Source organism: Cannabis sativa, chromosome 9 (genome assembly GCF_029168945.1).
Source record: "Cannabis sativa cultivar Pink pepper isolate KNU-18-1 chromosome 9, ASM2916894v1, whole genome shotgun sequence".
Classification (NCBI taxonomy): Eukaryota; Viridiplantae; Streptophyta; class Magnoliopsida; order Rosales; family Cannabaceae; genus Cannabis; species Cannabis sativa.
The window spans coordinates 61,021,138-61,048,012 of NC_083609.1; the positions used below are offsets into that span (position 1 = coordinate 61,021,138).

At 32.8% G+C, this 26,875-nt stretch overlaps 4 protein-coding genes and 1 non-coding gene across 6 annotated transcripts; all 5 read right to left on the reverse strand.

Moving 5' to 3' along the window:
- Nucleotides 1-443: 443 nt before the first annotated feature.
- LOC133031091 (receptor-like protein EIX2) lies at nt 444-4,459 on the reverse strand. 2 transcript variants are annotated; one of them, XM_061104386.1, is made up of 3 exons: nt 4,070-4,459; nt 1,252-1,882; nt 444-1,149 (listed from the first exon to the last, which is right to left on the reverse strand). In XM_061104386.1, exons 1-2 carry the CDS (start codon nt 4,422-4,424, stop codon nt 1,266-1,268), a joined length of 972 nt encoding a protein of 323 aa, XP_060960369.1. In that variant the 5' UTR covers nt 4,425-4,459; the 3' UTR covers nt 444-1,149; nt 1,252-1,265. The 2 variants fall into 2 exon arrangements, with proteins under 2 accessions (XP_060960369.1, XP_060960368.1); XM_061104385.1 differs by having other exon boundaries at nt 1,252-4,459.
- Nucleotides 4,460-9,969: 5,510 nt separating this feature from the next.
- Nucleotides 9,970-10,076, reverse strand: LOC115711721 (small nucleolar RNA R71). Its single transcript, XR_004010601.2, has one exon. It is a non-coding gene; the product is annotated as a small nucleolar RNA R71 (small nucleolar RNA).
- A 2,763-nt stretch (nt 10,077-12,839) lies between these two features.
- On the reverse strand, nt 12,840-18,771 carry LOC115724034 (uncharacterized). Its single transcript, XM_030653490.2, has 8 exons — nt 18,172-18,771; nt 16,875-17,024; nt 15,110-15,265; nt 14,862-14,948; nt 14,497-14,583; nt 14,214-14,402; nt 13,658-13,995; nt 12,840-13,558 (listed from the first exon to the last, which is right to left on the reverse strand). Exons 1-8 carry the CDS (start codon nt 18,767-18,769, stop codon nt 12,968-12,970), a joined length of 2,196 nt encoding a protein of 731 aa, XP_030509350.2. The 5' UTR covers nt 18,770-18,771; the 3' UTR covers nt 12,840-12,967.
- Nucleotides 18,772-20,603: 1,832 nt separating this feature from the next.
- Nucleotides 20,604-22,576, reverse strand: LOC115724035 (MDIS1-interacting receptor like kinase 2-like). Its single transcript, XM_061105103.1, has 2 exons — nt 21,193-22,576; nt 20,604-21,046 (listed from the first exon to the last, which is right to left on the reverse strand). The coding sequence occupies exons 1-2, from the start codon at nt 22,574-22,576 to the stop codon at nt 20,625-20,627; spliced, it is 1,806 nt and encodes a 601-aa protein (XP_060961086.1). The 3' UTR covers nt 20,604-20,624.
- A 3,306-nt stretch (nt 22,577-25,882) lies between these two features.
- LOC133031571 (uncharacterized) lies at nt 25,883-26,365 on the reverse strand. The gene has a single exon (XM_061105104.1). The coding sequence runs from the start codon at nt 26,363-26,365 to the stop codon at nt 25,883-25,885; it is 483 nt and encodes a 160-aa protein (XP_060961087.1).
- Nucleotides 26,366-26,875: the final 510 nt, after the last annotated feature.

Consider the following 26,875-nt stretch of genomic DNA (forward strand, 5'->3'; position numbering starts at 1 on the left):
TAAGAAAAAAAAATTATGAGTAAAAAATTATATATCACTGAAATATGTCCATATACTTAAAATTATTAATTGATCATGTGATTAAAAATATGTAATCATGCTTTAATTAGAAACGTATAATTTGTTAACTAAATAGCGTCAAAAAATAATAATGCTAAAAATCGTTAACTAAATCATGAATGTTTATAATGAAATGGAAACATTGTCGATGGAATAAGACCAAGCTATAATATACATGCATATATCCTAAAATGATGGAAGAACTGATCATGAATGTTTTTTTTTTTTTTTTTTTTTTTTTTTTATGAATAAGAATCATTGCTCACTTTTAAATTCACAATCACCAATTACAACCAAATAAATACAAACCATTACATTACAAATCAACTCAACTTCTATTAAATCTATTCTTTACAAATTTTAGAGAACGTACCAATAATATCTGATATCATTAGTTTGCACATAATTTTTAGGCATAACTAATATAAAATAATTCTAATAAGTTGTATCTCTGTACAGTGTTTAATGTTTGGGTTCAAAGACCTTTACATGTGTACAAATATTTGATTAAAAAGTAGGTAGTTGTTGTTGGGAAGAGGCCAGGTTAACATAGTTAGTGTGTGAAGAACATGAGTAAGAGAAATTATCACTCCTTCTTGTGAGAATGTTGGTAACTTCCATGGTAAGTTAGGCTCGCAAGGGAATGGACCACTTTACGTTCATCCTTTACGCGCCTAGCTAGCTAACTTCCCTCGCCGCCTCGGCAATGTTCATATGTTTCCAATAATTATACAATGAGCACCACATATATATAATTATTAAAAATAATATTGTACTTAAATAACTTCAAAATTAATTTGTTGGCTAGAGAATACTGTTAATTTATTTTTATAAATCTTAAAGCGCTTTAAACTAAAATGTGTTGACATGAAATTAAAATTAAAAGCTAGAAGAAATAAACTTATTATATATAGCATACTGACTGAGAATTAATATAACAAGAGCATATATAGTATATTACAAACAAAAGAACTAAAAACACACATTATTCTATAAAGCCATTACATGATCAAATATTGAAAATAGTCTTAATTAAGCTTACAAATTATTCTATGAAGGGAAGTTGATAAGTGCTACATCCCCTGTCCCCTGCAAAATTCATACTCTTCATAAATAAGTTACCTCTTAAATATGATTAATAATACAAGTATCAATTAAGCTTGAATTGAAAGACATATTAGTATGTTATACCTTTTAGCTTCTGATTAGTTGAAGTATTTTCTCCTTATCAGTCTTGTCGTTACGTACATCCAATCTTCTACATCATTCAAGAACTTGAGAGATGCGTATCTCAAAGACTTGTTGAAGATCAAAGTGAAACAAATCCCCCAAAATCCAACCACAAATCCAACTCCTAAGCTGATGAAAAACCCTTTGGTGATGAGCTCATCTTCATTTTCTTTGTGTTCGTCACCAAGATGAAGGGGAGGAGCTGGTTGACATTTTTTAAGAAGTGGGGATCCACAGAGTTTAGGATTCCCAATATATGAGGTTTCATCTCGAGCTTGGAGTTGAGGGCTTGTTGGAATTTTTCCAGACAAATTATTCCATGATAAGTCTAATGTGCTGAGACGGTCCACTTTCGAAAGACTTGAAGGAATTTTCCCAAAAAAATGGTTTCTTGACAAATCAAGAGCATCTAGAGATACCAATTGGCCAATCTCTGTAGGAATTTGTCCACTTAAATTGTTTCTTGATAAGTTCAAAGACACCAAACCATCAAGTTCAAAGATTTCTCTCGGGATATTACCTATTAGCTTGTTGCTAGATAGATCGATAAACTTTACTAGACCAAGAGTATTTTTGTACTGAGATAAAGTTCCTTTCCAAATCAAGAAAATTTGTTCATCATAAGAGAAACCTCCAAGAGAATTATAAATATAAGAACTTATCACACCAAAGTTGTTCCCATCTTCATTATTATTCATTGATGAAAAATTACCAATACAGTGCGGTATACTTCCAGAGATGTTATTTAGAGAAAAGTCCAACACCTGAAGGTTAAGCAAATGACAGAGATTTTGGGGGATGGTTTCATTAAAATGATTGGATCTCAAGCTGAGAATCTTAAGGTTTTGAAGATTTTCTCCTATCCACAAAGGTATTGGCCCCACTAGATTATTTCTTCCCACATCAAGAAGAAACAAGTCTCTACAATTTTTCATGGATGAAGGCAAATTTCCAATAAAATTGTTGTTATTCAGATGCAATGATGTAATCCAAAACAAGTTGCCAAGAGAACTAGGAATTTTTCCTGATAACTTATTGTTTGACAAAATGAGAAATCGTAAGTCTTGGAGTTTCGAAAAACATTTTGGAAGCTCTCCAACCAATTGATTATCAGAGATATCAAGAAAGTCCAAGTTAAAGTAATTATAATCATAACTAACATTATTACATATTGAATTTAGATTTGAAAATTTGTTTTTTGAAAGAAATAATGCTCGAGCTCTGAATAAAATATTTGGTATTGGACCATCGAAATGATTTGAGCTCAAATCAACGAACTGAAATGTCGTTGTTGATGGATAATAATCATTCAAGACTATAGCCCCACTGATTTGGTTGTTAGAAAGATTCACATTAGATAAAGGAGCAGTCAAATTCCAAAACCATTTGGGAATAGATTGTGAAATTCCTGAATTAGAAATATCTATATGTGAGAGATTGTTTTGAGTTTTTAGCCACTTTGGAAATTGAAACCCCATTTTACAATTCTGAAGCCCAAGAAATTGTAAATGAAAGGGAGGAATCCAGTCAGGAGAGACATTCAATTGCAGGTGTTTATTAAGTGACAAATCCAGATGATACAACCCCGAGAGCTTTGAGAAAAATGCTTCAGAAATCACACCTTCGAGTGAGTTTTTAGATAGATCCAAAACCTCCAAATGCCTTAAATTGCCAATACTTTCTTCTACTTGTCCATGCAATCGATTTGAGCCCAGTCTGAGCTCTTTCAAAGATGAGAGTGGTGTAACATTGACAAACATTGTGGTGATTTGATTGGAGCTTAAATCCAAATTCTCCAAAGAGTAATGTGCACATGACCTAAACGACAATTCACTAAGATTAGGGAGTGCTCCGCTAAGATTGTTATCACTGGCATGAAATGATCGTAGTGTACACATATTCCAAAATGATTTGGGAATTTCACCACTGAGATTATTATAGCTAAGATCAAGATGTTTTAAGACAGTCAAGTTCCCAAAATCATTAATTCCAAAATCTTGTGGAAATGAACTTAACGAGTTATGAGAAAGATCAAGGTGTTCTAAGAAAGTACTCAAGTTCCCAAAATCATTTAGAATAGAATTTTCTAAATTATTATAGCTAAGGTCAAGATATGTGAGTGACACCATGGTAGTTTTAAAACTATTAGGAATAATACCTTGTATTTGATTCCAAGAAAGATCAAGGTGTTGTAAAGCAGTTGTTGTAGAATTAATTCCAAAATCTTGTGGAAATGAACTTAACGAGTTACGAGAAAAATCAAGATGGACTAGGTTGGGCATGGAGCTAAACAACCATTGGAATATATGAATAGATATATCATTCTCAGAAAGATCAAGAATGGAAAGAGACTTTGAAGAGTTCACATGAGAATGAAATGAAGGTGATATTTCACCAAGATGGGAGGCTCTTAGCTTCAAATTGGTTAAGTGATGAAGTTTATTGCCTAATAATATTGGTTGGAACACGTTTTTGACTTCACTTAAGTCTGTATAACTTAAGTCAAGATGTCTTAAAGAAGAAAGGGTAGAAACCCAATCCAGATTTTTTATAATCAAATCATAATTATAGCTAAGATCAAGATACTGCAAGCTAGTAAGGTTTCCAAATTGAGGGGGAATTTCTCCACTCAAAGAATTGGAAGAAAGATCAAGGTATTGTAATTTGGGGGGATTACCAATAAAACTTGGGAACTGAACTTCCAAATTCATGAGACTAAGGCACAAATATCTCAAATTTTGTAACTCAAGTAATAAAGAACTTATAGCATATTTATTACCTGGATCATGTGACTTAGTCATACGATATTCTGTAATATCTTCAAAACTAAAAGTTGAAGGAGAAATATCAAGGCTGATGACATGACCAGATTTATTGTGGCAACGAATTCCGATCCAGTCGCAACACTCTCTTTTGTGTTCTTCACTCCCCCAAGAAGAAAGAAGGGTATCGGCATTCAGATCTTGCTTAAACTTGAGGAGTGCTTCTCTTTCAACGTCTTTACACCTTATCATCATCATCATCATATTATTGCTACTTGATGATGATGATGATGATTCTGTGCTAACAACTCTCGTGTAAAGCAAAATCACCAAAAAGATCACAATCATTTTATGAGAAAATGATCTATCCATATTATATTTCTGGCAAGAATAATAATTGAGATAATAATGTGACCATTATAAACCTTCAAACATATATATATATATAAACAATTTTGAATGTTTTGTACGTATACACTTAATTAATTGTCTGAACTTTCAAAAAAGTTAGTGTCGGCTACTAATAAGTGTAATATAATAATATAGCGACGAATTAGATATTTCTTATCACTACAAGAAATTACTTTTGCCGACACATTTTTGTGTTGGTAAAAGTTTGATATTGCGTTAGTAAAATAAAATTTACTTCTTATGTGTTGGTAAAAGGGTTGGCAAATCAACGTTGATATTAGAACTTTTACCAGTACAAAATTAAAAGTGTGTGCTGGCAAAAATGATTTTTCCCAGTGTGTAAATACGCTGGTAAAAATTAGATTTTAGCCACTGCAAGTATGCGCTAGTAAAACATTGACTTTTTTGCTAGCGCAGTTTGTGAAATGCGCTAATAACAGCGCAATAGCAAACTATACTGATAAAAGTGACACTTCTTGTACTGATCTCTAATATTAATATTATATTGGTGGCTAGAAATTACCACACTATATTGAGGAAGTTGACTAGTACTCTTGACTAGGTATGAGTTTATTAATGGCATGCATGAATTAATGTAGATTTATTATCTTCATTCACAAGACTTGGCAAGTCTTTGTCTTGTCTTTTTCTTATTCTTTGTCACATGTCTTATGTCTTAACTTTACATTACATTATTATGGCAATATATTATAGAAAATGAAGGTGCTATATATCAACATTATCTTGAAGACTACAGTCACTACAATAATTGTAACTTTATATTCTCAGCATAATTTTAATATTATATTTTAGTCACAAATAATTTGTTGTTGTGACTAAAAATCATACTTAGTTACAAAAAATTTATGTTATTACTAAAAATTTGTCACTAAAAATAATTACTTTTATAGTGGGGTATATATTAACTTAAAGTTTATTGTAAATAGAAATTAAAAAACTGTACTTTTGCAAATACTAATATACTTCTTTAAAAACTGTAAATAAAATGTGATTGTAATGACTTGTAGGAACAGAACAGAAACAAAAATAAATTGTGCAGAATTTAAAACTTGACATATATAAGAGAATCGTATGTGGTATCTGTGTTCTTTCAAATACTACTAGTCCACAGGGCTATATGTTGGGTTTTGTGCCCTAAATAAAACTCATTTCAATATAATCAGATTTACTTATTAATAAAGATCAGAAATAACATTTTATGTTGCATGGTTCACATGATTTATTTCATGATTATATATATAATATATGAATTCTATTTAAGTCCAGAACATATGAATTTGTTAATGATTATAGTGTTGTCAGCACAGTGGAATATAATCTTAATTATATATTCGAAAGTTTATTCCCTGATTTGTCATCAGTTCACTGGATTTAGACTGACATGATAATCGGCGATAGGTATTCTTACACCTTGGATAAGTGTTATGTCCTTTCCAGGGCATTGGCAAAGTTTACCAGTATCGGATGTATGGAGTATACATCGGAAGGGACCGATATTGAACTTTGATTAGATATATTAAAATTTACCATAATATCTATTCAATTCAATATCACCTGTTGATCCTAGATCAAATGATCTTAATCCTGATATGGTTAGGTTCGATCTCAAGAGCGTTCTATATGACTGAGAGTGCAATTCCAAGTTCTAAGTGTGGATTCAATAAGGAATTAATAAGTTAGGGAATTTACTTGGTAAATTCGGTTTGACTTATTGGAAGCTCGGTTATATAGGCCCATGGTCCCCATACTAGTTGAGACCATACTGCTTGTAAGACTCAATTAATTAATTTTGATTAATCAATTATAATTCTAAAGTTAGACTATGTCTAGTTTATGAATTTTCACTAAGCAAGGGCGAAATTGTAAAGAAAAAAGATTCTAGGTTTATTTATTAATTAAGAGACTTTATATATCTAAATTAATAAATATATTAAATAACAATATTATTTAATAATTAATTTTTAGTTATTAAATAATTAGAATTGGCATTTAAATGGTTAAATTAGAAAATTGGCATTTTTGAGAAAATGGGATTGAAAAATGACAAAATGATAAAATTGCAAAGTGAGGCCCATTATCCATATCATGGCCGGCCATTATGCAAAGTGTTTTACCATTTATATTTTTTTATTATTTTAATGCCATACAATTCAAACCTAACCCTAGGTGGTATTCTATAATTAGAAAGTGATGGTTTCAGGAAACAATGCACAAGCATCTCATTCATTTCAGAGAATACTTTCTAGCCACCACTTCCCTTCTCTTTTCCTCTTCAATTTCGAACCCTAGTGATAGAGTAGTGCCCACACACATCAAGTGGTATCTCAATCATAGTGTGGAAGATTGTGTAGAATCCAATCAACAAGAAGGAGAATCAAGAGATCCAAGTTCAGATCTTGATTATGTTCTGCTACAGAAAGGAATCAAGGGCTAGAGATCTGAACGGAAGGAGTCATTATATTCCGCTGCACCCAATGTAAGGTTTCCTAAACTTTATATGTGTTTATTTTATTGTTTAGAATTTATAGTAGGATGTTAATGAAACATACATGGTAGTAAATCTAGATCCTAGTAAAATATTTCCAACAGGCTATGCCCAAAAAATAAAATCAATTAGTAAAGTATCAAAGATTACAAAAGCAATTGACTTAAACAAATTTAAATTCACTCTAATAATTTGCTACAACTCTTTCTAATCCACCTTGCTAATTTAGTCTCTAAACTACTAGGATTTATGCCCTAAAAATAAGTAATTAATGGATTATATATTAGATATTATATACAGTTATAAGATAAATGATACATTAATTATAATAGTATAATTATTAGATATTTAAAAATTTATTATTCATATAGAGAAGGTATGGTCTTGTAAGGATGTACAAGAGAATTAAGATTATACAATATGAATATAATAAATCGCCGGTGTATTAAAATATCAAGAATCTTTTATATGGAATTGCTAAGTACAATTTATTATACATATTATACTTCTAGTGTGTGTGATTTTAATTCGGATCACATATGTAGATAGACATATAGTAAAAATATTGTGTATAATTCGATTATTCATGGCTGGGCTGATATGTAATAATATATTTCATTAATATGTCGTTTGTCATGAAAGAGTTATATCATATCATAATAATGATCATTAGTAGATTATCATGAATCTTAAGTATATGTAAACTCATCGTTAAAGTTTTTCTAATTCTTATAATTTCTATTTTAGGAGCTTAATATTAAACATGTTATACAATATTATATAAATTTGTAATAAATAGATTATATTAGTGGGTAGAAATTAAGAGGGTACGTGTAAAGTGTGATCACTATATTGAGGAAGTTGCATCAACTATGAATTTAGTGGCATGCATGAATTAAAATATATTTATTGTTTGTCTTCATTCACAAGACTTGGCAAGTCTACTGTTTTGTCCTTTCTTTATTTGTCACATGTTTTATGTCTTAACTTTACATTACATTATTGGGGCAATTGTAGAAAATGAAGGTGCTTGTTAGGTGGGTTGTATCTTCGAGGCATTGTAACATAAAAGCAAAGAAAAGAGAAACAGTGTTAGGCTATTTTTAGCCTATATTTTGGATCGATTTTATGTGTATTTTTCACTGTGTTAGGACAGAATTACGCTTGTTTTCTATGTTTTCAGGTTCTTTGGAATAAAAGAGGTATCGGGATGCAAAAGTGCAGTAAAAGACGAGCAGAGGCAAGAAAAACTTGATTTTTCTTGCTTGTGCATATCTGGCCGTGACGAGATACACTCTAGCCGCGGCCATAGTGAAATTACAGAACCAGGATTTTTGATGTCTATCTGGCCGCGGCGAGGTATACTCTAGCCACGACGAGATCCCGTACGGCCCAGGAGTATTTTTATCCAACGAACCCTAAAAATTAGTTATAAATAGAAAAACTGCGATTGGAAGTCAAGGGAAGCGATTTGGGAACCCTAAAACACAGCCATAAACCGGCAGGAAGAGCAGAGGAAATCAAAAGTGAAGATCCAGAATAATTCCACCAACAGTTTCTTTCTCTATTCCTCTTTAATTTCTTTATGTTGAATATTGTTATAGGAATGGTTATGGATTTATTTCTAAACTAAATTTCTCATTTAGGGAGGATGATGATTGTTGTTTAATGTTTTGCCTAGTTAATGTTTAATTGCCATTCCTCCATTCTTGTTTGTGAAATTATCTTAATTTGTTCTTAATTTCATGTTTAAGATTGATCACCTTGTGTATGCTTTATGATCTCAATTCGAAATCTGAAAAGTGAGAATTGAGAATGCTAAAATTTGGATAATCGATGTTCTATGTGAAACGAGAGTATTCACATGACTTATGTGACGAGTAGATTATTACCTAATGCTGATTTCATGTTAGTTTAATCAAGGAATTAATTAGATAATATGTGATTTAGAACCTAGAAGATCTGAAAAGAGCTAGGTTACTTTATAATCTGTCATTCACTTCAAGAATAGGATAGCAATTAGGCATTAATGCTTTGGGTAAACAAACAACAGGATTCTCCTCCCTATCATCTCATCTTGCTTAACTTTAAATTGTGTTATTAAGTTTTTTGAATTACTTTAATTCTTTTAAATCATAAATACTATTGATTTGCCAAATAGAATTATAAGTATAATTTAGTAGTAATTAATCCAATTCCCTATGGTTCGACCTCACTTGCGTGAGTATACTACTTGATTGCATGCACTTGCGTAGTAATTAATAATTTTCGCGACAAGTTTTTGGCACCGTTGCCGGGGAATTGTATAAAGATTAATATTACACAAAATTATACTAACTTCTACTTTAATATATTTTTCTCTTGCTGAATTTCTAACCTTTCTCTTGCAAAACTGTTCTTATCTATTTCAGGTATTTTGAGTGCATACGCCGCCAAGGGCAAGCACTTGTATTACCCGTTGACCCTGAAATCGAGAAAACTTGTAGGAGAAATCGAAAGAACAAGAGGCAAGAAAGGGTTTCAGCAACTGCTGAAACATCAGAAATCATGGCTGCTAATGTGAATGCTAATGCTGCAAATAATGGAGGTAATAACGGTAATAATGGTGGTGCTGTTGAAGATCAAGCTAATGGTCGTAGCTTGAGAGATTACATTCTCCTTACTCTTACTGGAGTGCAATCATGTATCAGGCCACCGGCAGTGGATGCTAATAACTTTGAAATCAAGCCTGCCATACTCCAGATGGTGCAGTCTTCAGTCTAGTTTGGTGGACTCCCTTCAGAAGATCCTAATCTGCATCTCTCGAACTTCATGGAATTGTGTGAGACTTTTAAAGTCAATGGAGTTAGTGATGATGCCATTCGCCTGAGACTGTTTCCATTCTCACTCAGAGAACGAGCCAAGAGCTGGTTGAATTCACTGCCACCCAACTCTATTGCCACTTGGAATGACTTAGCCACAAAATTTTTGTCAAAGTTCTTCCCTCCAGCAAAGTCAGCCAAGTTGCGAGGTGAAATCAACAACTTCTGTCAGCAAGATAATGAATCTCTCCATGAGGCTTGGGAGAGGTTTAAAGATCTAATCAGAAAATGCCCTCATCATGGTATAGAGAAGTGGATGCTGGTTCACAATTTTTACAACGGGCTGGTTGGTAACACTAGAACTCTTATAGATGCAGCAGCTGGTGGAGCATTTATGAGAAAGAGTGCAAATGAGGCTTATGATCTGTTGGAAGAGATGGCCTTAAACAATCAGCAGTGGCCAACTAAAAGGAGTCAAACTAAGAAAGTAGCTGGTGTGCTAGAGGTCGATGTCATTACAAAGTTGACAGCTCAGGTTGAGGCCTTGACAAAGCTAATTGCAGGGCAAGCTAAACAAGCCCAAGTTGTTTGTGAGATATGTGGAGGAAATCATCACTTTTCAGAGTGTCAAGTAGATGTGGATGATTTGCCAATGGATGAAGCAAAAGCCATTGGAAATTATTCACAGAACAACAACAACAACTATGGGTTCAAGCAAGGAGGTAACCGAAGAAATAGTGGGTTCTATCAGCAACGAAATCAGAACCAAACACAGAACCAACAGTACACTCAGCAACAAGCCTCTGGTGGAAATTCTAGTTTACAAACAGATTTATTGCTACAATTCATGACTGAAACTAGATCTTCCATTAAAGACTTGCAGACTCAAATGGGCCAACTAGCAACTCAGGTAGCAACCCGTCCTCAAGGAAATTTTCCTAGCACAACTGAAGTCAATCCCAAAGAAAACTGCAAGGCAATTACCCTGAGGAGCGGTAAGAAATATGAGGGGCCTGAGATGTTACAACCAGCTAATGAAGAGATGAAAGTTCAACCAGAGCCAACCCCAACAACAACAGAAGATAAGGTTACTGATATCCTTGCACCACCGCAACAGTCTCCACCAATCAGTATTGATCATCATGTAAAGATACCTTATCCTCAGAGACTTCGTAAGACCAATCTAGACAAGCAGTTCACCAAATTTTTAGAGGTCTTCAAAAGATTACACATGAACATTCCTTTTGCTGAAGCTTTAGAGCAGATGCCGAGTTATGTGAAGTTCATGAAGGAAATTCTGTCTAAGAAGAGAAAAATGGAAGACTATGAAACAGTGGCTCTAACTGAAGAGTGCAGCGCCATTCTACAGAAGAAACTCCCTCCCAAACTCAGAGGACTATGAACGTCAAATGGATGTTTTGTGTTGGTATGAATTGCTTACTTCTAAATTGTACATCGAAATTATTTCTTAGAGTTAGCGAGTTGAAATTCTGGTTATTGATGGCTCGAAGTTGTGCAGGTGGTGGTAGCAGTTCAATCGTTGGAAGTTTAGTTATCTATTGCTTTGTTTCTTTAGTTGAGTCTTAGTTTTACTCGGGGGCGAGTAAAGATTCAGTTTGGGGGAGTTTGTTAGGCTATTTTTAGCCTATATTTTGGATCAATTTTATGTGCGTTTTTCACTGTGTTAGGATGGAATTACGCTTGTTTTCTATGTTTTCAAGTTCTTTGGAATAAAAGAGGTCTCGGGATGCAAAAGTGCAGTAAAAGACGAGCGGAGCCAAGAAAAACTCGATTTTTTCTTGCTTGTGCATATCTGGCCGCGGCGAGATACACTTTAGCCGCGGCCATAGTGAAATTACAGAACTAGGATTTTTGATGTCTATTTGGCTGCGGCGAGGTATACTCTAGCCGCGGCGAGATCCCGTACAGCCCAGGGGTATTTTTGTCCAACGAACCCTAAAAATTAGTTATAAATAGAAAACAGCGATTGGAAGTCAAGGGAAGCGATTTGGGAACCCTAAAACACAACAGAAAGCGGCAGGAAGAGCAGAGGAAATCAAAAGTGAAGATCCAGTATAATTCCACCAACAGTTTCTTTCTCTATTCCTCTTTAATTTCTTTATGTTGAATATTTTTATAGGAATGGTTATGGATTTATTTCTAAACTAAATTTCCCATTTAGGGAGGATGATGATTGTTGTTTAATGTTTTGCCTAGTTAATGTTTGATTGCCATTCCTCCATTCTTGTTTGTGAAATTATCTTAATTTGTTCTTAATTTCATGTTTAAGATTGATCACCTTGTGCATGCTTTATGATCTCAATTCGAAATCTGAAAAGTGAGAATTGAGAATGCTAAAATTTGGATAATCGATGTTCTATGTGAAACGAGAGTATTCACATGACTTATGTGACGAGTAGATTATTACCTAATGCTGATTTCATGTTAGTTTAATTAAGGAATTAATTAGATAATATGTGATTTAGAACCTAGAAGATCTGAAAAGAGCTAGGTTATTTTATAATTTGTCATTCACTTCAAGAATAGGATAGCAATTAGGCATTAACGCTTTGGGTAAACAAACAACAGGATTCTCCTCCCTATCATCTCATCTTGCTTAACTTTAAATTGTGTTATTAAGTTTTCTGAATTACTTTAATTCTTTTAAATCATAAATACTATTGATTTGCCAAATAGAATTATAAGTATAATTTAGTAGTAATTAATCCAATTCCCTGTGGTTCGACCTCACTTGCGTGAGTATACTACTTGATTGCGTGCACTTGCGTAGTAATTAATAATTTTCGCGACAAACAGAGAAAAGAAAAGAAAATAGAAAAGGAAAGGAAAGGTAGAGAAAGATTATGAGACACAAGAATTGTCTTATTGATTTAATTTGTAGGTTATTTATTGCTTTACCCTACACCAACAAAACAATATTATCACTCTTTCTTAGTTCAATCTTAAATCTAAATGATTTTAGACTTTAAACGGCAATAACAAGAACAAAACGACCAGTATATGTATTGGTGTACAATTAAATATTAATATCAAACAAAGAAGAGTACCGCAGAGAAAATAAGGTTCATTTAACAATTCTTGAATTGACCAATTTATAAATACAATATTGAATCATAGAACATACTTTCCTGTTATTATGTATTGGCGTACAATTATTTAATAAATAATATAAAAAACTACTCGAAAACATTCCTAAAAGTGGCATGTATAAGATCAACATACAAGGGAAATTGGACAAAGGCGAAAATGGTTATGGGCAAACATGTCACAGCGTACACAGGGTAGACTGCATGCTTACTAAGATTGTCTTCAAGTACGAAGAAGTGAGCTGCGCAAAAAGAGCCAATTATGGAAGCTATTGACACAAACAACGATGTTAACCCTAGAAAAAGCTTCGTCGGTAAATCTTTTGCGAAATCATTTTCTTCATATCGAGATGTGAGGATGGAGAGGAACATGACTAAGGCAGTGATGGAAAAGCACAATGCAACTAGTGACAAAATAGCAAACATATCAAAAGCAAAGTAATTTTCGAGTTTTGGTTTGCCATTGCTTTCCTTGGTCCCACCAGGGATTGCAGTTGAGGTTGCGAATGCAACTGTTGCAATGAGCACTGCAATGACGGAGCAAGCCGTTGCAGTGCTCGTTAGCCACTGACCTCCGGATTTCACAAGCATTTTATGGTTTTTGGTGAAGACTTCTTGTGGGGTTTGGTTCTTCATGTTGGTGCGTAGATAGAAGTTGGATGGCATGAAGGTTTCAACATACTACGTTCATCAAATAATAATAAAATATAATTACATGTATATATATGTATATTAATGATTAAGTGGAGAAGATGACTATATTAATTATAATTATAATACCTTATACCAATTGAGCTCCCATTGCATTTGAAGTGCATCACCAGGAATTGGCCAAGGCCTAGGGTTTCTAATAGATGCCAAATGTAAGGCACAATTCCAATCCTTATCTACTTTTCGAAACAAAAGCTTACGGGTGTAGATCTCTTCTTCTTGTGCTAAGAACTTGAGCACATTCAATCGTCGATTCTCTACTGCTAACAAAAATATATTCTTCTTATCTTTGTTTGTATCATGAATCGCCACCGGAAAGTGTTGCAAGATTTTCTCAACTATTTCCATTATCCCATTCTTAGCAGCAACTAGTAATGCTGAATCATTCTCTTCACCTATTTTAAATTCTATATGATAATATATAGTGACAATCTCTTGGTTAGAATATAAATTTTTTGTGATTAAGAAAATTATAATTTTTTATTTAAGACTAAAATATACAAATAATAAGTCATTAACTTTTTTACTTTTAGTTACAAGTTTTTGTTGTGACTAAAAATAAGACATTTTGTAGTATATATATAGTAAAATAAGTTTTTTCTTTTCAATCTAAATATTTTGTTACCTTTTTCACCAATTTTGTGTAGTAGATCCTCATCCTCATGAATATGATGATTATTAGGGTTGTGATCTGGTGGGGTGTTGCCAGAGTCAAATTCATACATTGTTGTACATTCCAATACTTTCTCTAATACTTCAACCGCAAGTCTATGTTTCAACTTATATTCTCTCAATTTCTCTATCCTCCTATATCCTTCCATTTCATATATATTATATAATTATATATTAATATTATATGATAATTAACATTAATTAATTCATCATATATGTATTTATATATTACTTACCAAGTCCCACAACAACTAAGAATGTCTTGTATGCTAACTTGCCAAACTCAAAGCAGATGATGTTGTTGAGAGGACAAAACCTATCCACTAAATTAATATATATACATAGTTATAATTATATTAAAAAAAATTATTTAAGAATATAAATGACAAAACCTAAATTAAAATAAATTATTTAAAAAAAGATGAATGGCACGTTTAAACATGTTATAAACGTGTTAAACATGTCACCCTGAAAACCGAAGTGAAAAAACCTCAGAGCTAATTAAACACGAGTTTCTTTTTAGGGTATTTCACTTCGGCTTTTACTATTAATACTTTAAGTTTAAGACATAAAATAGTTAAGTTGATGATGATGAGATCACCTGCTGATTTATGGTGATATTGTAAGGTATCCTTCTCTAGATCACACTTTAAGCATTCTCCCTTCTTACAACTACCCAAATATGTCACTGCAAATAATAATAAATAAACAAAACAAAAAAAACATGAAATGAAATGAAATGTATAGTATATATAGTTATAAGAAAATTTAATATATAATTACAATGATTAACGAAACCTAATATATAATTAATTAATGTATATTAGAAGACTTAAGGATTGAACATACCAATGTGGATGGCTTTCTTAAACAGCTCAAAGAAATTGACACACACTTGATTGTTTTGAGGATAATTGACATTACTATCGTTGGTCTTTTCACTGGGTGATTCATCTGTTTTATCATCATATTCTTCTATCTTCCACTCATGATCAACATATATGCCTTCATAATTAATTTGAAAAATGAAAAACAAAACATTGAAGTAGTTTAGAAATATATAATTATTCTAATTAATAATTTGTACGCGTATATATATACACTAAAATATTACATTTACGGCTCGTTTGCCGTATAAAGATTGTGTTTTATTAAATAATAAGAAATGCTACGTTTGGATAAAATTTTGTATTACATTAATTATTACTACCATAAATTTCAATAAATTGTATTATTAAATTCACAATAAATGATCTGTATTACTAGTTTGTGTTATAATATTTAGAAAGGGTCCAGTCGAGAGTTGGAGACCAACCCTAGACATGGACCTTGGACCCAAAACCCCGACTTGGACTCGGCTCCATACCTGGGTCCCGGCCCAACACACGGATTCTGGACTGGGATCCTGACCTCGGACGGGACCTGGACCCAGTCTTGACCCTAAATCAAACCCAGACCAAAGACCAGTGCTGGAACCGAACCAAGACCCGACCTCAAACATGGGCCTTGGACTTGGACCCCGAACCCAAATGCAAATGTGGACGGGAACTCGAACACCAAACTTCGGCCTCGAACCTCGGTGACCCCAAACTCGAACCTAGATAGGCCCCGGACCAAGACACAGACTTTGAACCCAAAACCCAAACCCGACCCCACACCTCAGCAGCAGATACGAGGCCTCTGCCCCAAACAATAATTCTGGACCTAGACGCAAATGCAGTCGTGGACCCTAAACCTAGACCCGGCCTCAAACCATGGCCCTAAACCTTAACCCCAAACCCTCGAACCTCAAACTCGGCCTAAACTATGACATGGACCCTAATATTAGCCTAGAACTCTAACCTCAAACCTAGACCTTAAAGCCCAAACTCGAACCTTGGACCCTGAACCCGAGCTTACGCGAACATGGAACCTGAATCTAGACCTAGCCTTGAATCCCAACCTTAGACCCTGGACCTGGACCCTCGGACCTCAAAGCCAACTTAGACTTAGACACCCTGACCTTGACCCCAAACCCCGAGCCTGGACCTAGACCTCAAATCCCAGACCGAACCCTGGACCCCAGACCGAGGTTGATCCAAGGTCGTGGTTGGGCCAAGGTTTGTGACCTATAAGACCGATGATGGGATCTAGGTTCAAGGACGGGGTCGGATTAGTAACGAGTTTTTGTAATAAAGATAGTATAATTATATTCAACTTACTAATACAAGTCAATATTAAACATAATATTATATTAAATAACAATACGGTGTATTAAATTACTAGCCCTAGAGTGAAATGACAATATTTTATTCATTATGATTTTGGCCTTAAATATGTAAATATTATTGAATGTAGTATTTTATTGCATATGTTGTATCATATTAAATTATATTTAATGTTATATTTTTACATAATACTCAAATTTTAATAATACTCAAATTTTAATTTATATCGTAATAATATTATATATTTATATGTACCTACAAATCAATATCAAATATAATATTATATAAAAATATTATATTAAAAAAATTAATATATATATATATATAACATCTAATATACAATACAATACAATGTAATACGACATAGACATACCCAATGAACTTTGTCTATAAGGGGTAATACTTACAGTTGTAGATGAATTTTTCCCATCGTCCAAAGGTATGACTACTTTTGAAAGCAGATGACTTTGTGGCCAATGTTTGGATTGGGAGAATTCCGTGAGTGTCCCTACTATTTACAAGTCCCTCATATCGGCTTATTATGTCAAGGGCCAAATCTGTACAAAATTATATCTTTATATATTAAAAGTGCCTATCTAACGACATTTCTTGGTTTAACATTCTTGGTTTAACAGAATATACTTAAAAATAAAAGAATATTCTGTTAAATTTAACGATTAGGTTTGATCTCCCATTAAAAAATAAACCCAATAATTAAACCCAAAAAATTAAACAATCTTTTAAATAAACAATCTTTTAAATATTAATAATCTCTTTTTAAATTAAAAAAATTATCTTTAGCCACATATCTCTCTAACAAACCTATCTTAGGAGAATATTAATAATTTTTTTATTTATTTTTTAAAAAAGAAAAATATAGATAAAATATCTAGAAAAGATAATATAAAAGAACATTGATTGTGTTGGCTTAGAGATTTTTGGACTTGGGCTTAAAAAAATAATAAAAAAAAAAAGATAAAATGGGCTGTAATTAGTATTTACCTTATATATGTTTGTGCTTATTTTTAGTTTTATTTTTAATTTTACCACCAAGAGGAGAAGGTTGAAAAATATTAAAATATGAAAATATTATTGGTGCTTATTAGTAATTTGCAAAGAATGTGAAAGTCTATAAATATATAGTTGTGTAGCTATTATTAGATATGAAATGAGATAATAGAACTTTTTTCAATTAGAAGATTAATGTACATTTTACTATTAATAACATACATTATTATAACACAACTATATTTTACTTACTAAATATACTGACACATATTTTATTTTTATAAAACAAATCGTTCAAATAATTATACTATTTTAATTATTAATTCAAATAAAAAACTAAAATATTAAATAAAACTAACACTACGTGGCTTGGCACGTAACAATCACCTAGTATATATATATATATATCCCAACAATAGTACCATGCATATAAGTTTTCACATGAAAAAGTTTTTGTATAAATATATAGGGAGTTTTATGAATGTAGAGCAATCTCATAATTAATTGTAGTTATATATATGAAACCTTTTGTTAACTAACATTATTATTGCCAAAAAATATGATTTTATTTAATTTAAAATTTTCAAAAAATGATGGACTATCTGTTAATTTTTTTAGTAAGTTAGCAAGATTGTATTAATTTTGAAAAAGTTTACTATAATAAATTATTTCATCTATATATATTATATAGCTCACCAAAATACTCCCCTATAATGGCACAATGCAAAATTGTCTCCCCATCATGTGTCCTCCGACAATAAGCATATTTCAGCTGGTTAGTGACCTCATCAATACAATTGTCAGTGTTCTGGCAGCGACAACGGCGCTGACAATAGTAATCAATGCAAAGAAAAACCTTCTTCTGGCCGTAGAGAACGGACCAGAAGAGAGGTGTTTCCCCTTTGTTGTTTTGGACTTCTACGAGCGATTCATCTGCCTCTAGAATGCATTTGCACATTCTAACACTCCCCATAGACACCGCGAAATGGAGTGGAGTGCAACCTATCTCGTTTTGGATTCTTAAGACATCTTCAGTTTTTTTCTCTCTTATACGCTTTACAAGATCTTCAACGACACTTTCTTGATGTTCGGATATCGCCAAGTGTAACGCAGTGTCACCTGATTTGGTAATCTTTGCCTTGTGAGCTATTGGCTTATCATTGTATAGCTCCACAACTTTGTCCCATTTTCCTTTCATCACGTAGTTGAAGAGGTCTTTCTTTGTACTATACATTTCATCATTACAATCTAAGAGAGAAGACATTTTTTTTTCTTTATGTTTAGATATCTTCATCAATTTCTTGTCTTCTATTCTATTTATATATGACAATTTAATTTGTTGGTTTTTAACCAAAAAGAAAAGAAAAGAAAAAGAAATGTAATCATTTGTCCAACAAGCTAATAAATTAAATATGCCAATAAAAGTAAAAGTACCAATATTAATATTTTATAAAGTAGAAAGTATACATCTCTACCTATCACTTTATTATTTATTGCCAACTTATAAGTTTGGATGGAAATTATACTAATCATCTCTCCAAATTTAAATAATTAGTTTAGAGTTCAATAATAAAGTTTGATATATAATATAGTTACCCACAATCAATTATAACATATTAATTTAGTTGTTTATATTACATTAAGCTTGCTATGACATGTTTTGAGTGTCATTACAAGCCATTATATGTTAACCTTTTCATGTTAAATTTCTTTTATTTATTTATTTATAGCTTGATTACCAAAAAAATAAGTACTATGGATATTAATTTGCGGTATAATTGCTCAAAATTTTATATTTGTAATTAGTAGAAACTCGATAATTTATTTAACGGCAAAACATACTCTCAAAGTTGCTAAATTTATAATTCATATTTTTTTGAACAATTAACTTCTATTAAATGGTGATTATCTGATTAACTCAATACTTATGAAGTGGCCCAACTAAGTGGTGAAAGTATCATTGATTTTGTGATTCACATTGGAATCAAGCCTTAATAAAGAAAAAAAAAACAAAAATAGAAGAAAGGAATAAAATATAAATTGGGTCTATTTTCTTTTTCTTTTACTTTTGGAATAGATACGAGGGGTACATAGTAGTAAGGATAAATATTGAGATAATTATTGTAAAAAATAAAAAATTAATTAAGCATTTGAACTTTTTAAAAAGGATGATACTTTAAACCTATTAGATAAATCATTACTTGTGACCTCAAAAAAGAACATGTTTGTGTTTCATGCCTCTATAACGTCTTTATATAAAACAAGTAGTTTTTGAAATTAATTTGGTAATAAACAAAATTTAATTTATTATTTATTAGGACTTAATTTTTGTCCTTAATATAAAAAATATTATTGCATTTGTAGGAGCAAAGTGCCAAATAAGACGGCCATTCATAGAGAAATGGCTTAAAGGGAGTTGGAGGATCCGATCAATATCAAAACTAGTGAAGTGTCTTTGCAAAGCAACCATGTCCCAAGTTCGGCTAAGAGTAATTAAATCAGAAACTCTTAAATCTTGAACGGCAGATAAAACTCAAATATGCTGGAAATTAGGATCTTGAGCACAAGAGATTGAAGTACCATTACCAATTTTCCAAGCAAAAACATTTAGTGATCAGCAGATCACGACCCCAAATGCTACTACACCATGCATGTGTAGGATGGATTACCCAAACGATAGCTTGCATGAAGCCACTATCCCATCTTACAATTCCTAAGCCCAACAAATTGTAAGGGATGATTCCAATCAGAAGAGACATTCAATTGCAAGTGTTTATTATCAAGTGATAAATCCAGATGATACAACCTTGAGAGCTTTGAGAAAAATACTTTAGAAATCACACCTTCTAGCTAGTGAGTTCATAGATCAATGTATATGTTAAGGGAAGTCCAATTTTTAAAAGTATTCTTGGATTGATATCACCTTGTATTAATTTGATTATAAGAAAGATATCAATTAATGTATGTTAAAGTAGTTGTCAAATTTCCAAAATTATGTAGAAAGGAATTTAACAAGTTATCAGCAAGATTAAGATGGACAAGGTTTGGCATATTCCAAATTAAAAGGAAAATAAAATTCTCTTTTGTTTATTTTTAAATCATGAAAATTGAAAATGTAGATAATATTACAAATTGAAGAGTAGAATCGATCATTGGATTTCTTGAATTGAATGGATGTCATAATTTTGAACATTGAGTGAGATTTCTGTTGGGAACATTAGTTGTCCAAGTGAAACATCACTAAAACGTTTGGCTAACGATGTTTTAGGAGCAAGAAGTTGGTGAGAAACCAACTTCATTGTTGGTCGACAATTTGGTTTGGCATTTAGACATGCAAACCCTAGCATAGCAATAAGAACAATATCATCTTCGATAAGTCTATTTCTTGGTGGTGAGGGGCGATTGTCTATTATTTGACTCAATAAAGTGTGTTGAATAGATGATGATGAAGAAGATGACATTAATTTGGATAAAAGATCTCCCGAATGCTTACCCATTAATGTTTCTAGCACCACTACACCAAAGCTATAAACATCACATTTCTCCGTTATCACCATTGTGTAAGCGAATTCTACATGTCACAACCGTAAAACAACATAATAGAACAATTAAAATAACAGTGAAAACTTAACACAGTACACAGTATTTTTGAAGAAAAAAAAATCGGATTTTTAAGTACATTGTGTAAATTAATTTTCCATGTATGAAACAAGTTACCTGGAGCAATATAGCCATATGTACCAGCAATCATGGTTTGATTGGAAGAATCTGGATCAAGTAATCTAGCTGTTCCATAATCGGAGACAAAGGCCTCAAATTCTGAGTTTAACAAGATGTTGGTGGTAGTTATATCACGATGAACAATTGGAGGAGTGCAATCATAATGCATGTAAGACAATGCACAAGCTATGCCTTTGATGATGATATTGATTCTCTTACACCAATCTAATTCAACAACTTCTAAATCATTGCTTAGAACACAGAACAAGCTTCCTCTTTCCATGTACTCATAAATCAAAAACATGCTTTGTTTGCTCAAACAGAATCCATACAGTCTTATGATATTTCTGTGACGAATTTTAGTCAACGTTTCCACCTCATTCTCAAAACTCTTTCTGAATGATAACTTTTCTGCCTCTGAATTGTGAAGCTTCTTCAAGGCAACTATTTTGCCACTAGGTAGTTGTGCTCTGTATACACTACCATAACCACCTGTTCCAATGCAATATCTAATGTCGAAATCTTCCGTTGCTTTTATGATATCTTCAAATGCAATTTTCCCATCGTAATTCCATATTGACAAAATATCACCATTTTTTGAAGCTTCGTTGGCTTGTTGGACTTGTCTAGTTTTACATAGACGCTTTTTGGCCTTTTTAAATAAAATGATCAAGAAGAAGCCAATTGGGGATGCCAAGGCCACTACGATATCGATAACCATCACTAGTACTTGTCTAGTCTTAGATTTTGGGGTAGTTGGTTTGCTGTGTTCTGGACATTTTTTAAGAAGTGGAGATCCACAGAGTTCAGGATTTCCAATGTATGAGGCTTCATCTCGCTCTTGGAGTTGAGGTCTTGTTGGTATTTTTCCAGACAAGAGGTTTCTTGACAAATTAAGAACTGCTAGAGATAGCAACTGGCCAATAAAACCAGGAATTTCTCCTGATAACTTATTGTTTGACAAAATGAGAGCCCTTAAATCTTTGAGTTTCAAAAAACAATTTGGAAGCTCTCCAGTCAATTGATTATCAGAGATATCTAAAATTCTCAAGTAATACTCATCACTAACATTACATATATAACTTAGACTTGAAAAGTTATTCTTTGAAAGAAATAATGCTCCCACTTTGAATAAAGAATTTGGTACTGAACCATAAAAATGATTTGAGCTCAAATCAACAATTTCAAGTACTCTTGTTGCGGAATAATCATTTATGGCTATAGGTCCATTGATCTGGTTGTTGGAAATATTCACAAGAGATAAATGAGTAGAGAAATTCTTAAACCAAGTGGGAATAGACTGTGAAATCCCTGAATTGGAAATATCAATATGGGAGAGATTGTTTTGAGTTTTCAGCCACTTTGGAAATTGAAAACCCATCTTACAATTCTGAAGCCCAAGAGATTGTAAAAAAAAGGGAGGAATCCAGTCAGGAGAGACATTCAATTGCAAGTGTTTATTAAGTGATAAATCCAATTCATATAGCCTTGAGAGTTTTGAGAAGTGCTCTTCAGAAAACACACCTTCTAGTGAGTTCATAGATACATCCAAAACCTCCAAATGCCTCAAATTTCAAATACTTTTGAGGTATTTTTCCTTGCAAATCATTTGACTGCAGCCTCAACTCTTTCAAAGATGAGAATGGTGTAACATTGACAAACATTTTGGTCATTTGATTGGATCTTAAATCCAAATACTCTAAGGAGTAATGTGCACATGATCTAAACGACAATTCACTAAGATCAAGGAGTGCTCCGCTAAGATTGTTATAATTGGCATAAAATGACCGCAGCGTACATATATTCCAAATTGATTTGGGAATTTCACCATTGAGATTATTATAGCGAAGATCAAGGTGTTCTAAGACAGTCAAATTCCCAAAATCATTTGGAATTGAATTTTCTAATTGATTATGATTGAGGTCAAGATATGTGAGTGACACCATGGTAGCTCCAAAACCATTAGGAATAATACCTTTGATTTTATTACGAGAAAGATCAAGGTATTGTTAAGAAGTTGTTGTAGAATTAATTCTGAAATCTTGTGAAAATGAACCTAACGAGTTACCAGAAAAATCAAGATGGACAAGGTTGGGCATGGAGCTAAACAACCATTGGAATGTATGAATAGATAGAAAATAATTGTCAGAAAGATCAAGAATGGAAAGAGACTTTGAAGAGTTCACATGAGAATGAAATGAAGGTGATGTATTTCATGGAGACGGCAAGATTGTAGCGTCAATTTTGTTAGGTGAGGAAGTTTATTGCCTATTATTGGTTGGAACACGTTTTTGACTTTACTTAAGTCTGTATAACTTAAGTCAAGATGTCTTAAAGAAGAAAGGGTAGAAACCCAATCCAGATTTGTTATAATCAAACCATGATTATTATAGCTAAGATCAAGAAAGTGCAAGCTAGAAAGGTTTCCAAGTTGAGGTGGAATTCGTCCACTCAAATAATTGGAAGAAAGATGAAGAAAGTGCAAGCTAGAAAGGTTTCCAAGTTGAGGGGGAATTTCTCCAATCAAATCATTGGAAGAAAGATGAAGAAAGTGCAAACTAGAAAGGTTTCCAAGTTGAGGGGGAATTTCTCCAATAAAATCATTGGAAGAAAGATCAAGCTATAATAATTTGGTGAAATCACCAATAAAACTTGGGATTTGAACATTCAAATAAGTGTGACTGAGGGACAAATATCTCAAATTTCGCAGCTCAAGCAATGAAGAACTAAAGGACAATTCGGGTCTTGTAATTGTAAGGTATTGCAAAGCTCCTACAATGGATCTATACAATTGGACATCGGCAAGAGGTTCCCCCTGGTGAGCAGATAAGCGAAGACCACTTGTCATTAGTGTTGGAGAAGGCTTTGAGCCAGGCATTTGAGCCCTTATAAGTAAGTCTCGAGCATACTTAGTGTGAAATAAAGTAAATAAGGTATGTGCATACATGATGAAGTAAATAAGGTATGTGCAAAAAAAAAAAAGTAATGAAATAGTAAATTTGGAGTATTATTCAAATACAGAGTACAAATCCAAAAAGAAAACAATAAAGTTAAACAAATAAATAAAGAAGAAATTGACCATATAATAAAATTGTAAATTAAGTTTATTAAATGATGAAAAAAGAAAAAGGGTCCCTAATAGGGATTAATGGGATACATTGAAACCAAACTCTCCACATAATCAAAAGCTTGAATGTAATGAACATGATTACCACTCTCCTTAAGTAGTAATGTACGATCATGATCATCATCAAGATCATGATTGTACTGGTCAATTACATCTCTTGAAAAAATAAATCCATTTGCATTTTCATTTTCATTATTATTATTATTATTCAAAACTCCAACGAACTGAAGATAATGAAACTGAACATAAGAGAAGGAAGGGGAAGTGACACAAGATCTAACTAAGAGTTTTTGTTTCAAAACCTTACTCCAATCACCACCATTCTTCATCACCCAAAAATTAAAGCACAAATCAACAGTGTTACCATTCAGGTCATAATGTACTAACCCAAGTGATGATTCTTTCCATTTATAAAGATGGATTGAAGAATACTCCTCTTCCTCTACCTCTTCTTCCTCATCATTAATTGGCAAATTTATAATCTCATTATCGAATTTTTCGCACCCGAGATTGAATAATAAAATCTTACAACTGCTACTACTAATGATGCTTTTGGTTATAGTACTGCCTATTAAGTACAAGACTCCATTGATATGACACAACCAGAGTTGTTTAAGATTTTATTATATCCTCCTGGGATATTATCAATAGCACATCATCTATTTGTGTCCAACAATTATTTTTGAGGCTAAACACATGGATACTAAAGATATTGCTGCTTATAATTCCTTCTTCTTCTTCTTCAAGATCATCATCATCATCTATTAGTAAGATTATAACTATTTTATAATCCTTGTTGCGATTGTCCATTCCGAATGACATAATAATTTTCTTCTTTTTGTTATCTGTATATTATTTTTTGTTGTTATTTCAATGTTATTTTCATGTTACTTTTATGTAACTTTCTTATTGTTTTCGTGTTATTTTTATGAAAAACTGTAAAAAAAAAAATGTAAAAAAAAAAATCTTTAAACGTAAAAATGTAAAAATATAATTTTTTAACAAAAATTGGTGGCTTATGTATCACTAAATATGTCCATAGCTAAAATGTGTCAAGCTCCTCACCTTCATGCTGCTTAGACGATTCTCTCATGTCTAGAGTTGTTCGTTATTGGATTTGTATTTCTTTTATAGAGTGATTCTAAAAGTTTTGTGATTTCTATCTATTCTTTTTTTGAGTGTGTTTCGAGTGGGATTGTTGTTTTTTTTTTTTGAAACAAAGATTGTAACTTTATTAATGTAAATCAGCTAATAAAATAGTTTCCAAACCTGTAGGGACAGACCCCCTACAGAAAGACGGTCAGGACATGAACCAGAAGAACGAGCTAACCAATCCGCTTGGTTCCCAGACCGTTTAACAAACTGAACTGAAATATCAAACATCGAAAGAGATCGTATAAGACTAATACAATCTGAAACAATTAAACCAAGAGGACAAAGAATTTGTCTATTATTGTTAATAGCATTCACCAATACTAGACAATCTGTCTCCACACACACCCTAGTAGGGATCCAACCTTCAACCGAACCACCATCACCCCAAGTTTGTTTAAGCCAGCTTTAAGCTTCCTTCATTGACATTGCTTCAGCCACCACAGGGTCGACACCACCAAATCTCTTCTCGACAGCAGCACTAAGAAGCACCCCAGCCGAGTCACGAGCAATCCACCCAAAACCATGACTCTTTTCTCTTGAAAATATAGCTGCATCGCAATTAACCTTCAACTCACCCAAAGATAGTTTACTCCAAAGCTCAAAACCAGCCGAGGCATGGCTATTAGATGTCGAAACATCTCCATTTTTCAACTGAGCAACTTTCCAAAGTTCAAGGAACGTAACTGCAGCAGATACAACTCTTTCAATAGAAGCAAGCTTTTTATTCCAAAGCAAGTCATTTCTAGCTCCCCAAACACCCCACAAGATCATAGCCATTTTATCAATACCATCTCCTGGGTGAGCATTACAGAAGCTCTCAAACCGGTAACCAAAATCAGCATCTCCACTCAAGACAGTAAAACCCAATCCTCTCTCCAAACAAGCCATCGTAAAAGGACAAGTAACCATAAGATGAAATGTAGTCTCGACATCTCCACTACAAAGAGGGCAAATACTAGTCACATTCACTCGCTTAGTTCGAAGTGAAACAAGAGTAGGAAGACAATTAGAGAGGGCCCGCCAAAGAAAATTCTTAACTTTTGGAGGGAGTTTTAAATACCAAAACTTTTTCTAAAAACCAGAGTTATCTTGAGAATTCCATCACCCATTAAGCTCTTGCAACGCACGATAGGCACTCCTAACAGAATAGCTTCCATAATCTTCAAACGCCCAATACCATGAGTCCATATTCGGTGTTAAAGGCAGAGGTATGTTGCGAATGAGATCAATATCTCTCAGTTCAAACAAATCTTCCAATATTTCTTCATCCTAACTCATTTTTTCAACTTGTAACAAGTTAAAAACAGAACAATGACGAAGAGCTTCATGAGAAGAAGTCACATACGGATTGTCTTTTGAAGGAAGCCACGGTTGATTAAGAACTGGAATGGAAGTGCC